This window comes from Orcinus orca, chromosome 7, assembly GCF_937001465.1.
Source record: "Orcinus orca chromosome 7, mOrcOrc1.1, whole genome shotgun sequence".
NCBI classification, from domain to species: Eukaryota; Metazoa; Chordata; class Mammalia; order Artiodactyla; family Delphinidae; genus Orcinus; species Orcinus orca.
Window position 1 is genome coordinate 86,504,854 of NC_064565.1, and position 14,534 is coordinate 86,519,387.

The 14,534-nt window shown below is 47.6% G+C and overlaps 1 protein-coding gene across 1 annotated transcript; it reads right to left on the reverse strand.

Annotated features, from left to right (window-relative positions):
* Positions 1 to 44: 44 nt before the first annotated feature.
* Positions 45 to 11,776, reverse strand: FLACC1 (flagellum associated containing coiled-coil domains 1). Its single transcript, XM_049712190.1, has 9 exons — positions 11,641 to 11,776; positions 11,069 to 11,143; positions 10,904 to 10,961; positions 8,880 to 9,019; positions 7,607 to 7,700; positions 5,885 to 5,946; positions 3,733 to 3,830; positions 2,641 to 2,693; positions 45 to 1,179 (listed from the first exon to the last, which is right to left on the reverse strand). The coding sequence occupies exons 1-9, from the start codon at positions 11,751 to 11,753 to the stop codon at positions 1,021 to 1,023; spliced, it is 852 nt and encodes a 283-aa protein (XP_049568147.1). The 5' UTR covers positions 11,754 to 11,776; the 3' UTR covers positions 45 to 1,020.
* Positions 11,777 to 14,534: the final 2,758 nt, after the last annotated feature.

The window sequence follows — 14,534 nt, forward strand, 5'->3', positions numbered from 1 at the left end:
ACACAAAGTTCTTCTTCAGCATCGTGGTGCTAGGGGTGGATAGGGAGGCAACCCCTGGGCTCACAAGATAAGTCTGGACTGAGCTACACTATGAGCAGCTAAATTCCGGTCTTGCAAAACTGCTCGTAGCATCTTAGCATAGACTCTGGCAACATGGGATGAGCGTAGTACGAGTAGCTGGGAGTCCGGGTGATGACGTGGGCTATGCTACACCAAGATTCCAGGTAAAGACTCAGACAGGAGCAGCTCCACACCCCATTCCCCAGCCTTGACTCCAGGGTCTTCATGCTACCTCCTGGGAGTCCAGGGTGGGAAGGGCTTTAAGGATGACCTTTCCCAGGGAGTATCTGCATTTATATGAGTGATTTGTGAATATCAACTAAATTTGTGAATATCAACTAAATCTGGAATAGGTTTATAGAGCCCCCAATTCTACCTCAACTAGTCCTCTAGGTCAGGGAGCAGTTTCCAGAGATTTCTCTCTCTTTTTTCCATTTATGAAGAAGCTCAGTGGAGGTAGGAAAGTGTCCTATAGGGCACTATGTATGATCCAGGCTCTGTGCTAAGTGTTGGAAATATTAAAAAAATACACAGCAATATATGACTGTATCAAATCAACATGTTGTACACCTTATATCAATTAAAATATATCTCAATTGAAAAATATATCAAACATGAATTTCTCTAGGGGGGACGTGGGAGTATGGACTGTGTTGCCCCTCCCCCAACAAGTGAATATTTGAAACTAATTCAAGAGCTTTTTTTCTGGAACTTCGGGGTCACCTGTACCCAGAAAACAAGTCTGCAATCCTACAGATGTCCACAAGCTCGTTCCAGCACATGATTGCCAAACTTGCAATCAGTGAGTTCTGGAGGGTACGGTTGAGACCCTCAGGTGGCTAAACTACATAAAAGACTCTATCCTTGTTGCACTTTCTTGAAGACTCCAGGCACCTTTCCATTCAGGAGTCCAGCCATGCAGCACCCCCATCATCCTTCGTGACTTCAAGGCTGCCTTCCTCAAGTCGAGACCAAACTTAATGCTAGTTTCGTGGTGCATCTGTCATCAAAAAGTCTAAACTTTCTGTACTCACTTTGCTGTAACAGGATCTTTTCCCACTCCTTCTCCCATTCTGCCTTCTTCTCTGACCACTTCTCCATTCCATCATAAATGCTGTCCTGTGGAGGTACAAAGGTACCATGAAGAAAAGCATCCTGAAAGGCTGCATCCTGGCCTGAGGCTCAGCCCTGAGCCCTTCGCAGCTTCCCTCACCTGGGACCCTTGCTGGGGGCCCCATATGGTGACTGGTGGGAGTCAATTCCAGCCCAGTCACCCAAGAGCCTGCAGAACCCTAAAGATCAAAGAGAACTCTGCACGGCGTTTGCCCTGTTGGAACTGGGCTTCCTTTGAAGACAGGCAGTTGAGCATGTTGCAGATGCTCGTGTCAGCTCCCTCTGAACCATGAATCACTCATCAATAGCACAGGGGGAAACAAGGGAAATGCCAAGTTGTTGTTTTTTTTTTATCAACTGTCATTGTTTGCCTGGGACTGAGTTGTTTCCTGGGACTCCAGACTGTCAGTGCTAAAACCCGGAAAGTCCCTGGCAAACTAGGACCAGTTGGTCACCATAGGATGGGGGGCTTGCTGGCCCAGCCCTTCCCCTGTCCACTTCCCCCCTCCCACTCTCTCATCCCCCTAGGATGAAATCCTGCCCTAATTCTGGTTTCCTGGGGCTCCATCAAATTAGCTGGCTAAGTGGATGGGCTGTGTTCTGAGGTACCCCCTACCCTGCTTGCTAGAGTCAGTGCAGAGCGACACAGTCCTTTTGGGTGGCAATTTGGCCAAATGCATCAAAGACCTTACAAGTGTTTATCCTTTTTGACCCAGTACTTTACTAAGATCAAAGATGTTACAAAGTACAAATATTAACAGTGGTTGTCTTGGGGTGGTGATAGTTCATTCTTTTTGTTGTTGCTGCTGTTGTTGCTGTTGTTTTAATTAATTAGTTTTATTCTTGGCTGCGTTGGGTCTTCGTTGCTGCGCGCGGGCTTTCTCTAGTTGCGGCGAGGGCGGGGTACTCTTCGTTGCAGTGCGCGGGCTTCTCGTTGCGGTGGCTTCTCTTGTCGTGGAGCACAGGCTCTAGGCATGTGGGCTTCAGTAATTGTGGCACACGGGCTCAGTAGTTGTGGCTCGCGGGCTCTAGGGTGCCGGCTCAGTAGTTGTGGCACATGGGCTTAGTTGCTCCGCAGCATTTGGGATCTTCCCGGACCAGAGATCGAACCCGTCTCCCCTGCACTGACAGGCAGATTCTTAACCACTGCTCCACCAGGGAAGTCCCTGTTGTTGGTTTTTGCATTCCCATTTTTTAAAAAACAATGAGCAGGTATTACTTTTGTAATGACGAATGTATTTTTCAACGGGCTCCTTTAGGGTCTGGGTGACTGACATGTCCTGCATGGCTGCCATCACAGTCCGCAGGTTCCCTCTTCTCCTTGAGGGCCACTTAGGTTCAAGGAGGCTAGGAATTTCAGGAAATGATTTTCTGGGCAAGAGCTCTAGATTCATTTCAACGTCATCAACCAGGAATGAGCCTTGCTTCTCTTTCTCTCATAATCCACCAAGGAGCTCTGAATCTCACCTGATATATATGAAACATATTATTCAGATACTTATATTCCTTTCCCATATCCTCTGGACAAAAGGAAAACAACAGGGTCATCATTATTCCTCTGAAATACATGTTTTCAAATTCAAATGAGAGCTCTCCTGCACACCGTCCGTACCTCAAACTCATCTTGTCGGTGGTGAAACCATGGTGTTGCCTTAGCGATCACTCTGGAAGTTTATTAGAAATTTAGATGGCCCGACCCCACTCTAAGCCTGCTGAGTTTCAGAGGCAAGGCTCAGTATCTGTCAATAATATGCTTCTCAGGTGATTCTGATGCACCCCAAGTATGAGGACTAATCCCTGGGGGCAAACCTACAACTGAAGGAAAAACAGAAGCAAAACCTTCTGTCTTTTTAAAATAACATTCCTAGTGTACCTTGGTTTTGAAAACAATACATGTTCTCTTTAGAGAACTGGAAAACCAGCAAGGTACAAATATCATCTTTTAAAAATGTAAGCTAAAGGAAAATAAGGAGATTATAGAAATTCTTCTCCCTGTGGCGATTAGTCTATAAACTCAGAATTCTGAAGGGTACACACTTTGTCCTTCCCAAAGGCAGCATAAATAAGGGGATAAATGGCCCACACAACCCTTACAGGTTTTAAGGCCGTACAAATCACAGTGTGCCTGTTAGAATTTAATGAAACACCATCATTTTACAGGTGAGGAAACTTGTTGAATTGGAACAGTATTACGTTTGTAGACCTTTTAAATATACTTTAAACAGTGCTTTCACATTTTTATCACTCTGATAAAGGCAGGTATTCTTGTCCTTGATTCCTAGATGGGGAAACTAAGACTTAAGGAGATGAAGGGACTTGCTCAGACCCCAAAACTTGGCCACAGACCCTTCAAACTTCTGGGGGTAGGGAGGACATTGCTTGACATGGTTTCCCTTTTTTCAGTTTCATTCTCAACCACTTGCTCTTCCTGGGCTTGAGAAGGAAACCTCGAAAGCCTAGGCAGAGTCCACCCGTGGCCGTGGGAGTTCCTCTGCCCTAGATCTGCAGGGTCAGCCGCTACCCCTTCATCAGGGTCATTCTCCCAGGTCCCAACCGTACCTAGTTTATCCTGGGCAGCCAACTTCTCTGCCTTCAAGGCTGCTTTGTAGTTTTTCTCCAGCTCACTGAGCTGTGCTGCGTGAGTCTCCTCGAGCTCCCTGTAAGACCCCAGGAGAAGGCCACAGTCATCCGTGAAAAGTTCACCTGATCCCGCCTCCCCTCCCTCACGCAGGCAGCTGGTGGGCAGGCTGCGGGGCCCTCACTTCCTGACACATTCTCCTGACATCCATCCAGAAAAGGGTGAGGAGATCCCTGTTTTCACCATCCACTATTTTGCATGGAGACATCAGGGGGCCATGGATGCCCCCCAACAGCACAGTCTTTGCTTACAATCCTTTTGGGAAACTGTGGGCTGATTAACACGCAGGATAATTTTAGAGCCCAAGGTCTCTCCAGCCTCCATTCCAGGAGGCAGATGTCGGCAGTGTTCAAGAGGAGTGTTAAAATAAAAGGCCATATGGGACTTCCCTGGTGGTCCCGTGGTAAAGAATCCGCCTTCCAATGCAGGGGACGCAGGTTCAATCCCTGGTCGGGGAACTAAGATCCCACATGCCGCGGAGCAACTAAGCCCTCGTGGCTCAACTAGAGAGCCTGCGTGCTGCAAACTACAGAGCCCACGTGCTCAAGAGCCCACGTGCCACAACTAGAGAGAAGCCCATGTGCCACAAGGAAGAGCCCGCATGCCTCAGTGAAGATCCCGTGCGCCGCAACTGAGAACCGACGCAGCCAAAAATAAAAATAATAAGTAAATAAAATAAATATTAAAAAAATAAAATAAAAGGCTGTATGAGCTGTTGAGCCAAGAAAAGACACGGAGGAACCTTAAATGCATATCGGTAAGTGCAAGAAGTCACTGTGAAAGGGCTACAGGCTGTATGATTTCAACTATGTGACATTTTGGAAAATGCACAGCTACGGAGGCAGTCAAAAGATCAGTGGTTGCCAGGGGTTAGTGGGGAGAGAGGGATGAATAGGCAGAGCTCAGAGGATTTTTAGGGCAATGAAATTATTCTGTATGATACTATAATGGTGGATACGTGTCACTAAATATTTGTCAAAACCCATAGCATGTACAGCATCAAGAGTGAATCCTAACGTAAACTGTGGACATTGGGGGATAACAGTGTGTGTCAGTGTAGGCTTCATTGATTGTAACAAACGTCGCGTATTGGTGTGGGATGTCAGTGATGACACAAGGTTGTGCAGGTATGGGGCCCGGGGGTATGTGGGAATTCTCTCTACTTTATGCTCTTTTTTCCTGTGAACTTAAAACTGCTTTAAAAAATAAAGTCTAGGGGCTTCCCTGGTGGCGCAGTGGTTGAGAGTCCGCCTGCCGATGCAGGGGACACAGGTTCGTGCCCCGGTCCGGGAGGATCCCACATGCTGCAGAGCGGCTGGGCCCGTGAGCCGTGGCTGCTGAGCCTGTGCGTCCAGAGCCTGTGCTCTGCAACGGGAGAGGCCACAACAGTGAGAGGCCCGCGTACTGCAAAAATAAAAAATAGTAAAAAAATAAATAAATAAAGTCTATTAGTAAATAAGTCAATTAATTAAAAAAATTTTTAAAAAGCAAGTTTGTGACACTTAGGAAGACTTCTCTCCAGCAGGACTACTGGGGCTGCTCTGGTGCCCAGCAGGAGGTGTGGAAGGGGACTCTGTTGCTTTTCTCACTCTCACAGACAACACACCTCCTTTTTCTTCCCCTTGGTTTGTCTCTGCAGCTCTGTCTCCTGCCCTTCCCATACCTTCTTCCCATTTTGCCCAGACCTTGACCTAGTAGCCAGGGACAGTAGAGGTGAGAGGAAGAAGAGGAGAGGCGTGGGGAGAGACCAGGCTGGGAACAACAGTAGTTTACCATGAAAACCTCCTGGAGAACCAAAAAACGGCTCTTCTCGGCAATCAACTTAAAGGGAGATTATAATTGAAATGAAATTTGTTTGAGAAATTACAAAGCCAGGAATAACCTTCTCCGGGCTGTATTTTAGTGACCTCAGATCAAACCATTCTGCTCTCCAAAGACATGTCTCTTATCTCCCCTACCCCTCGCCACCCAGTTCCATTTGGCCTTGTCTGAAATCCCAGTGAACTGAAATCCTGCAAGGATGCAGGAGCCTTAGGACCTTCAGTACACAAGAGCTTGTGCCAGAAAGCGTACCTCCTCTTGCTTTCAAAGTTCTTCTGCATCTCAGCACAGCGGAGATCCATTTCATTGGCAAGCTAGAAACGAGGCTGGCATTTACAAGACAGTATTGAGGACCCCACTCCCACTCCAACCTGCAACTTCTGAGAAGCCTTCCCATTCACGGGGTATGTCCCTCTCCCCAAGCCTCTCCCGTTGAGTTCGGCAGTGCCAGAGAGCACATCGTTACTGAGGGAACGGGACAATTCTTGCCTCGCTCTGCATTGTCTGGTACATAATCAGTTCACAAAGGGTGCATGGAAACCATCCCTTTCACTATTTTGTGGGCAGGTCTGGCCTCTTTGGCTGGACTGTAATCTCTTTGTAAGATCATGGCCTTCGGATTTTTGGATACGTAATTCAATTGAGCAATCGTTGATTGTGCAAAGGGCTTGACCTGGAGGAGCCAAAGAGGCCTGAGACTCAGACCCTGCTTTGATGAACTTAAAACCAGTGTTAATAAGCCCTCATTGGCAGGATGGCTCTGTTTCCGGAGGCAGGAAGTGCTCAGTTCCAGGTGAACCTCCCTTCTAACATGCACATCGGGTCCCCTGGCCAGTGCCTCAGGAGGAATAGACACCGCCAGCCGAGACAAGGGCTCGGGGCCAGCACACCCCCCCTTCTGCACAGTCACACAACAATGTAGGATGTTCACAGCTGGGAGAATTTTAAGAATCACAATCTGAGGTCCCTCGATGGAAATGATCTCTAAATATGTCTTCAGCAGGGCCGATGCTTCAGTGACTGAAAGTGTGCCTTTTGCCCATTAACCCACCACAGATGAGATGAGTGATCTCATGCAAATTATTTAACTTCCTGAGCCTCAATTTCCTTTCTGTAGGAAGGTGACCATGAACTTGGCAGGGTTTTCAGGAAGGTATAGGAATGAATCCTCAGAAGGGAAGGTCTCAGCCTGAGTCCTATGCTGGGTCACTACAGGATTCAGACACATCTGGTGTGTATCAGAGGGCGAGGGGCTGGCCTGCTGGGAAGTCACCCTTCACACGTGGGTTCGGTAACGGCAAGTGAGGCGGACCGGGGTGGGGGGTGCTGGTGGCAGGAGGGGATGGGCAGATGGGGAGGAGAGGGGAGGAGTTGGGAGGAGATCTAAGGATGGGTCTGATGTATCATTCCAGTCCAGGCCACCAGACACCTCTGCTTAGGGCGGAGAAGAAAAGTCCGTGATAAAATGAATGGTGAATTTTAAAGGGAGTGTTCCCAGAATCCCCAGGGAACACGAAGAGTGCAAACGGAAATGAGCAGGTCCTGGAGAGTGGGCTATGGCAGCTTCACCAGCAACAGGAAGTGGTACTGGAGGCTTCTGGGCAGCTTTTGAGCAAAACTGAAGTCCTGGTCACGCTGATGCGGTTACCAAGAGCCTCAGCAAGGTCTGAAATTTAACTCACCGCACAGGCCACAGCCAGCCCTGCTGGAAATGGCTGGCACCCCCTAGTGTGGAGAGGACAGTGGCGTTGAACATGCCAGAGGCTCCCCGAGAACTCCCGGAAATTGAGTTAGGCCTAGAGGAGGGACTTGAGTTCTTGCGATTATGGGTGAAGATGGAGTCAGGGCTGTTGTCTGGACAGCCTGGCTCCCAGGAGGAAGGTGCTTGGCCTTGCCTGGAACATAGCAGGTGATCTGAAACTACTGGCCTTTCCCCTTCCCAAAGAGATGTCGGTTAACTCAAGGGCCACTCACCAGTTTTTGGGCAGAACGATGGGCTCTGTTCATTTGCTCTATTATCGCTGTCAGCTCTGAGATCTGTTCTTCGAGGTCAGTAATGATAGCAGTCCTGCGGGACAAGTAATCCGTGATCCACACAGCTTCCATGCCGTCCCAGTCAGGGCCCTCCCTGGGCATGGCTGGCTCTGGCCTGGTGAGAGCCAGGCCATGATCTGCACCTGCTCCATCACCATGGGGGGTGGGGGGTAGGGGCAGAGGGTGGTTTGGGAGAAGGAATTTGGCAGTAGGGTGGCTGCGCCTCACACGGAGCCCTTTTGGGTAATCTGGCCAGAAGTGAGCAGGGGTGGTTTGGTGACCCACTGACTAGAAGGGAAAGAGGAGGATGCCAGAAATCTATTAGGATTTGACCTTGACTCGGTAAAGATACTTGAAATGGAGGAGGGAGAAATTCACAGGATTAGGAAATTAGGTGGAGGCATAGGATTGATGCAGACAGTGACTCATAGACAAGGAATGGGCCGGAAACAGGACAAAGAGGGGATTTAAGAGTGTGGATTTCAGAGTAGATTTACGGAGTTTTGTGTTTCTGAGTCTGGGGACTCCGTGAAATCTGTAAGGTTATTCAGCTCTGTTTGGCTGAGCTGGAGTGAACAGGGTGGCAGGCAGTGCAGCAGAGATGAGGTCCTTGATTCCTGAGGGTGAGGAAAGAAGAGAGAGGATGTAGGAGGAGATGGGGAAGGAGGAGATATGAATGAGAGGTTTAGCAGGTAGCACGAAGAGGATGTGCGGACTGACTTTACATGGTTCCGGAGGATAGAGAGTGGGTGGGCCTTGAATGACAGAGGGGGTGTCAGCGTGCCCAGCCGGGATGGAATCAGACCAGAACCTTCCACGCTGCACCTCTCGGAGTCGTAAACTGAGTGGTATCTCTCGACTTAATGGAAAAGAGATGCAGGCTCTGGCCTCCCAGAAACCCTGACCTTACTCTCAGCTCTCACCCTTCAAGTTCAGACTATTTTCTGAACATTGCATCTACTCATTACCTCCAGAAACAGCTAGTCCCCTTTAGTGTGAGGGACACCCACCCAGTCATTCTCCAGATCAGCTGCCTGACATGTCTGTCTGCCTGACTCAAACGGGCTCAGAGCAGAGAGGTGGGTGCGGAGAGGAGCCGGCGCCATGCTGAGGAGTGAAGGGATGCCGTGGACTGGGCGTCAGGTAAGGGGTTCGTCCTCGAGGCCAGGCCGGGGTGGGGCTGAAGAACTGGATGCGGGTCCAGGGACATTGCCTGGAAGTCCTGACTTTGTCCATGATCTCTGATTCTGAATGCTTTTTCCTAGCAGACATCTCATCTCCCAAGGTGATGCAAATCTGCTCCCTATTCCGAACGAAGCGGTAGCCAGGTGACACGTTTATTATTTCCTGGGCCTCAAGGTGGAAGATAAGGTATAGTGCAGGCCTGGAGTGCTGAGATTGCTCCAATCTTCTGCTAGTGCCCTACTCACATCTTAAACACAGACATGTGAGGTGGGATGCCCGGGCCCAAGTTCCGCCCGTGCCCTCCCCCAGCTTACCTCTCTCCTCAGCCCCAAGCGCAAGACTCGGCTGGCTCCTGAGCGCCCCCATAGGCCTCTCAAATTCAGCATGTGCACAAGCCAGCCGCTGGCCCCTGCCACCGCTCTGCTTCCCAGCCCACATCCTCCTCTGCGTTCTCCTTCATGGCCAGAGGCCAGGAGGCGGCCAGGCATTGTGGAAACCGCTCAGGTTTTGGAATTAGATGGGCCCGAGTTTAAATCCTGGCTCTGCCACCAACCATAGTTATTCAACATCTCCGTGCTTCAGTTTCCTTATCAGAAAATGAGGATAGGGCTTCCCTGGTGGCGCAGTGGTTGAGAGTCCGCCTGCCGATGCAGGGGACACGGGTTCGTGCCCTGGTCCGGGAAGATCCCACATGCCGCGGAGCCGCTGGGCCCGTGAGCCATGGCCGCTGAGCCTGCGCGTCCGGAGCCTGTGCTCCACAACGGGAGAGGCCTCAGCAGCGAGAGGTCCGCGTACCGCAAAAAACAAAAGAAAACCCCCAAAACAACACCAGCTTGTTTATAGTTCTGGAGGGCAGAGTCTGAAATGGGTCTTTCTGGGCTAAAATCAAGGTGCTGGCAGGGTTGTATTCCTCCCGGAGGCTCTAGAGGAGAATCTATTTCCTTGCCTTTTCCAGCTCCTAGAAGCTGCCCCTGTTCCTAGTGGCCTTGTCCTCTATCTTCAAAGCCAACAACGGCATCACTCCAACCTCTGCTTCTATCGTCATGTCTCCTTCTCTGACACTCTGACTTCCTCTTTCATGTGTAAGGACCTTTACATTTGCATTAGGCCCACCTGGATAATCCAGGTTGATCTGTCCATCTCACGGTCAGCTGATGAGCAACATAATTCCATCTGCAATCTTAATTTTCCCTTGGCAAGTAACAGAACAAAGTGGTGGTTTCCAGGGATTAGGACATGCACTTCTTTGTGGGAGGGTGGTGGGGAGTGGGGTGGGTGTCATTATTCTGCTGACTACATTAAGCATCTCTGCTGCTTCTCTGAGCTCGTTTCCCAACACTGTCTCCTCACTTCCTCCACTCCCCCCACATGGGCCTCTTTGCTTTCCAGGAAAAGATCAGACGTGCCAAGCAAGTTCCCACCTAGGGCCTTTGTACCCACTGTTCCCTTGGCCAAGAGTGCTTGCCTGAGGTGCCAAAGCGGCTCCTGCTGGCTTTTTATACAGGGATTGCCCTGACTTCTCGGTATAAAATAGCAATCCCACCCTCCTCCCTATGCCTGTGTTATTTTTCCTCGTAGCACTTGTAGATCTTGGATGGATTAACATGTTTATGGTCATCTCCCTGCCCCTCCCCACTAGAATGTGAGTCCCTGAGAGTGGAGACTTTGCCGTGTTCACTGCTGTCCCCCTGCACCTGACTCAATGTATAGCAAATAATAGGTGCTCAATAAAAATTTTCCAAATAAATAAATAAATAGAACACAAAGATTCATGCAATGGCCTAAAGCTAAGTTATACATCTAAGCTTATAAATATGGATTAAAAACTTTAATTGATGAGTAGAAACAGAGCTGCAATCTACAGAAAACCTTAGACACGGTAATAAGGAGAAGGGTGAGTAGCACCATAAATCCACGGGAGACTCTTTGCCAAGGACGTGTATTGGGCATCGTGCCCTTTTAGGTCAGGGAATGGCTTTCTGGGGCACTCCCACTGAGAGCTCCTTTGAAGTGACCTTGAAAGCTGTGGGATCAGAGGACCACAGAACCCACTTGTAGGAGCTGAGGTCTGGGAGGAATCCCATCGGGTTCTGTCATTTCTCTGACATACCTGGCAGCAATTAGCTCAAGTCAGGAAGGGTTGTGAAGGCCAAGAAGGGAGATTATTTTATTCACATACCTTGAACAGCTCTGTCCCATTGACATGAAAATACTTACTTTGGGGCGATAACAGATTTTGTTATCAGTTGGGCATAATTTTGTTTTTTTGAAGCCGGAGGAGGAGGAGTTAGCCTGAAAGTGAAAAAGGAAATAACGAGAAAGAGAAAATTGGAATTTCAGAAACCAGGTTTAGCACTCCCCAGTAAGGGAGATCCCCACAGTGAAAACAAATTGGAATATATGGTCTGACAACAGGAATCTTTAAAAACAGGACGATCTTGGGGAACCTCAGGCTGAAGGCCTTGGCACTTGTTCACTGACCAGGGGTTCCCGGGCCAGCAGCACAGCTCATCCCCTGGTTCTAGAAGCTCTTTGTCCCCCATGGAGAGGCAGCTGCCATGGGCCCTTTCCCTGCTGCGCTAATTCTGAGGCTTCCTCATTGAAAATGACACTCAGCCCCGGCATCACTGGCTAGAGCACTGTGCAGCCTACAGGCTGTGGAAAGCTGGGCTTTCTGGCCCTCTTGGGATTTTGCTGCCAAGTTGACTGTTTCGGAAATCTTGTGAGAGAAAGCTGGCTGTAATGGAGCCCAAGCCCCCAGGCTCCACTCCATCCCAGGTAGTCCTTACTTGGATTTCACTGGGGAGGTCTTTCTTGGTGGCCGAGGGGTCTCAATTAGTTTCCGTGGTCCCAAGTTCCAGGGATCCCAGCAGGGGCAGTAGACGAGAGGGTTGGGGTACATGGCAGGTCAGGGGCCACCTTGGCTGCTAGGTCAGGAGGCCCTTGCTGAAATGGGAAAACGGCAGCAGAGTCACAGTGTTCAGAGTCAGAGCAACAATACTTAGAGACAAATTGGGAAGAACCCAGGGAAGGCCCAAAGCACAGATGACAGATTCTGGAAGTTGTCGATGTGGTACAGAGTCTTGACTATAGAATAACACCTCACCCCTTGCCACCTAGGAGACTTGACTTGAAAGCAGTTTCACATTTGATGTAGTTGAGTGCTTACTATGAGTCAGATCTACAATAAGCGATCAGTTATTGTTATGCCAACTTTACAGATGAAGATAGTGAGGCTCAGAGAGGTCACGGAGGTAGCAAGTGGAAAAGCTGGGAACAAACACAAGTCTATCTGACTCCTAAGTACTTGCTCTTCCATCAGGTCACACTAGCTGTCTCTAAAGCGAAGAGGAATCCCTACAGCAAGTCCTTCATAGACCTTTCTGGAAAATCAGGTCTGTTAGTCAAATTATAGTGCAAGCAGATCTTTCAGTCTCTCTTTCCTGGTCACCTGCCTGAATTACACAATCAAAACTCTTCTTTCTTGACTCCATAAAAACAAAACCAATAACAAAAACCCCTGTTACGAAGGTTTGCATGAAAGACAACTGTCAGATAAACATGGAGCCTTGATCACACTTGTTTATCTTCTTTCTTTTCCAGAACCCCATGAAAATGAGAGTAAAGATTAAAAGAGATTTAATTCCACAAAAACAAAGAGAATGAGAGAGGAGACAATATTGCACAGGTGATGTCAGTACATGCTTGGCACCATAACTCCCTCACTTAGCTTCCATAGGAACCTGCAGCCTACGTGCCTGCAAAGGGCGTACAAACCAGCAGGAACCAATTTCCAGGGGAAAGCTCCCTAAGACTCAGGATTGGAACTGGTAGATTATCTGATGATTCTGATGGGTATTTGACAGATCTGTTGGAGCACATGGTAGGTCAAATAATGTCCCCCCAGCAAAAAAATCTATGTTCTAATCCCTGGAACCTGTAAATATGTTACCTTACGTGCCAAAAGGGGCTTTGCTGCTGTGATTAAGGATTTCCCCCTCAACCATGCTTTTTTTCCCCTCTAGTTTATTTTTTATTGAAATATAGTTGGCATATAATATTATATTAGTTTCCAGGATACAATATAGTGATTTGACATTTATATACATTACAAACTGATCATGATAAGTCTAGTAACCATGTCACCTTGTAAAGTTATTACAGTATTATTGACTGTATTCCATAGGCTGTACATTACATCCCTATGACATTTATTTTATAACTGGGAATTTGTACCTTATGATCCTCTTCATCTATTTTGCTCAACTCCTTTTTTTTTTTTTTTCTTGCGGTATGTGGGCCTCTCACTGTTGTGGCCTCTCCTGTTGCGGAGCACAGGCTCCGGACGCGCAGGCTCAACGGCCATGGCTCACAGGCCAAGCCGCTCCGCGGCATGTGGGATCTCCCGAACCAGGACATGAACCCGTGTCCCCTGCATCGGCAGGCGGACTCTCAACCACTGCGCCACCAGGGAGGCCCTATTTTGCTCAACTCTTTACCCCTCTCCCCTCTGGCAACCAGTTTGTTCTCTGTATCTATGAGTCTGTTCCTGTTTTGTTTTGTTTGTTCATTTGTTTTGTTGTTTATTTTTTATGTTTTAAAGTCATTATTAAAGTTTTTATTGAAAATAACTCATGTTCATACAGGTAAGGCCAATATAGTGTGTTATCAGAATAGAATAAATCAGAGTTGCTTGGCTGGTTAAGGAGTCACATGGAAAGACTGGCAGGAAACTGAGTTTAAAAACAATGTAGATAACTAAAATATTTTAAAATGTTATATTAGAATTAGAAATGTTATACTAAAAATATACTAGAATATACTAGAATTTTTGCAAAAGTGAAAAAGGGTGTTTTGTTTTTTAGATTCCACATGGATGTGAAATCATTCAGTGTTTGTCTTTCTCAGACTTATTTCACTTGGCGTAATAGCCTCTAGGTCCATTCATGTTGTTGCAAATGACAAGATTTCATTCTTTTTTATGACTGAATAATATTCCATTGTATATATATGGCACATCTACATTCATTCATCTGTTGATGGGTACTTAGGTTGCACAGCAAAGGAAACCAACAAGACGACAAGCCGACCTACTGAATGGGAGAAGATATTTGCAAACGATATATCTGATAAGGAGTTAATATCCAAAGTATAAAAGAACACATACAACTCAGTAGCAAAAAAACCAAACAATTCGATTAAAAAATGGGTAAAGGACCTGAATAGACAATTTTCCAAGGAAGATATACAGGTGGCCAACAGACACATGAAAAAATGCATAACATCACTAATCACCAGGGAAATGCTAATCAAAACCACAATGAGATATAGCCTCACAACTGTCAGAATGGCCATCATCAAAAAGACAACAAGGAGCAAGTGTTCACGAGGATGTGGAGAAAAGGGAATCCTTGTGCACTGTTGATGGGAATGTAAATTGGTGCAGCCCCTATGGAAAACAGTATGGAGGGTCCTCAAAAAGTTAAAAATAGAACTACCATACAATCTAGCAATTCCACTTCTGGGTATTTATATGGAGAAAACAAAAACACTAATTTGAAAAGATATATGCACCCCCCTATGTTCATTGCAGCATTATTCATAATAGCCAAGATACTGAAGTTAAGGATCTTGAGATGGGGAGATTATCTGGATTATCCATGTGGGCCCAAGGTAATCATTA

Bases quoted from the DNA above. Each gene is read 5' to 3' on its own strand.
- FLACC1 (XM_049712190.1), bottom strand. From the start codon at position 11,753: ATGTACCCCAACCCTCTCGTCTACTGCCCCTGCTGGGATCCCTGGAAC. The intron at 9,020-10,903 runs GTGGGTTCTGTG...TTCCACCTTGAG, and splicing joins CCAGACCTCAGCTCCTACAA to GCCCAGGAAATAATAAACGT. The intron at 5,947-7,606 runs GTGAGTGGCCCT...CCTCGTTTCTAG, and splicing joins ATCGTTCTGCCCAAAAACTG to CTTGCCAATGAAATGGATCT.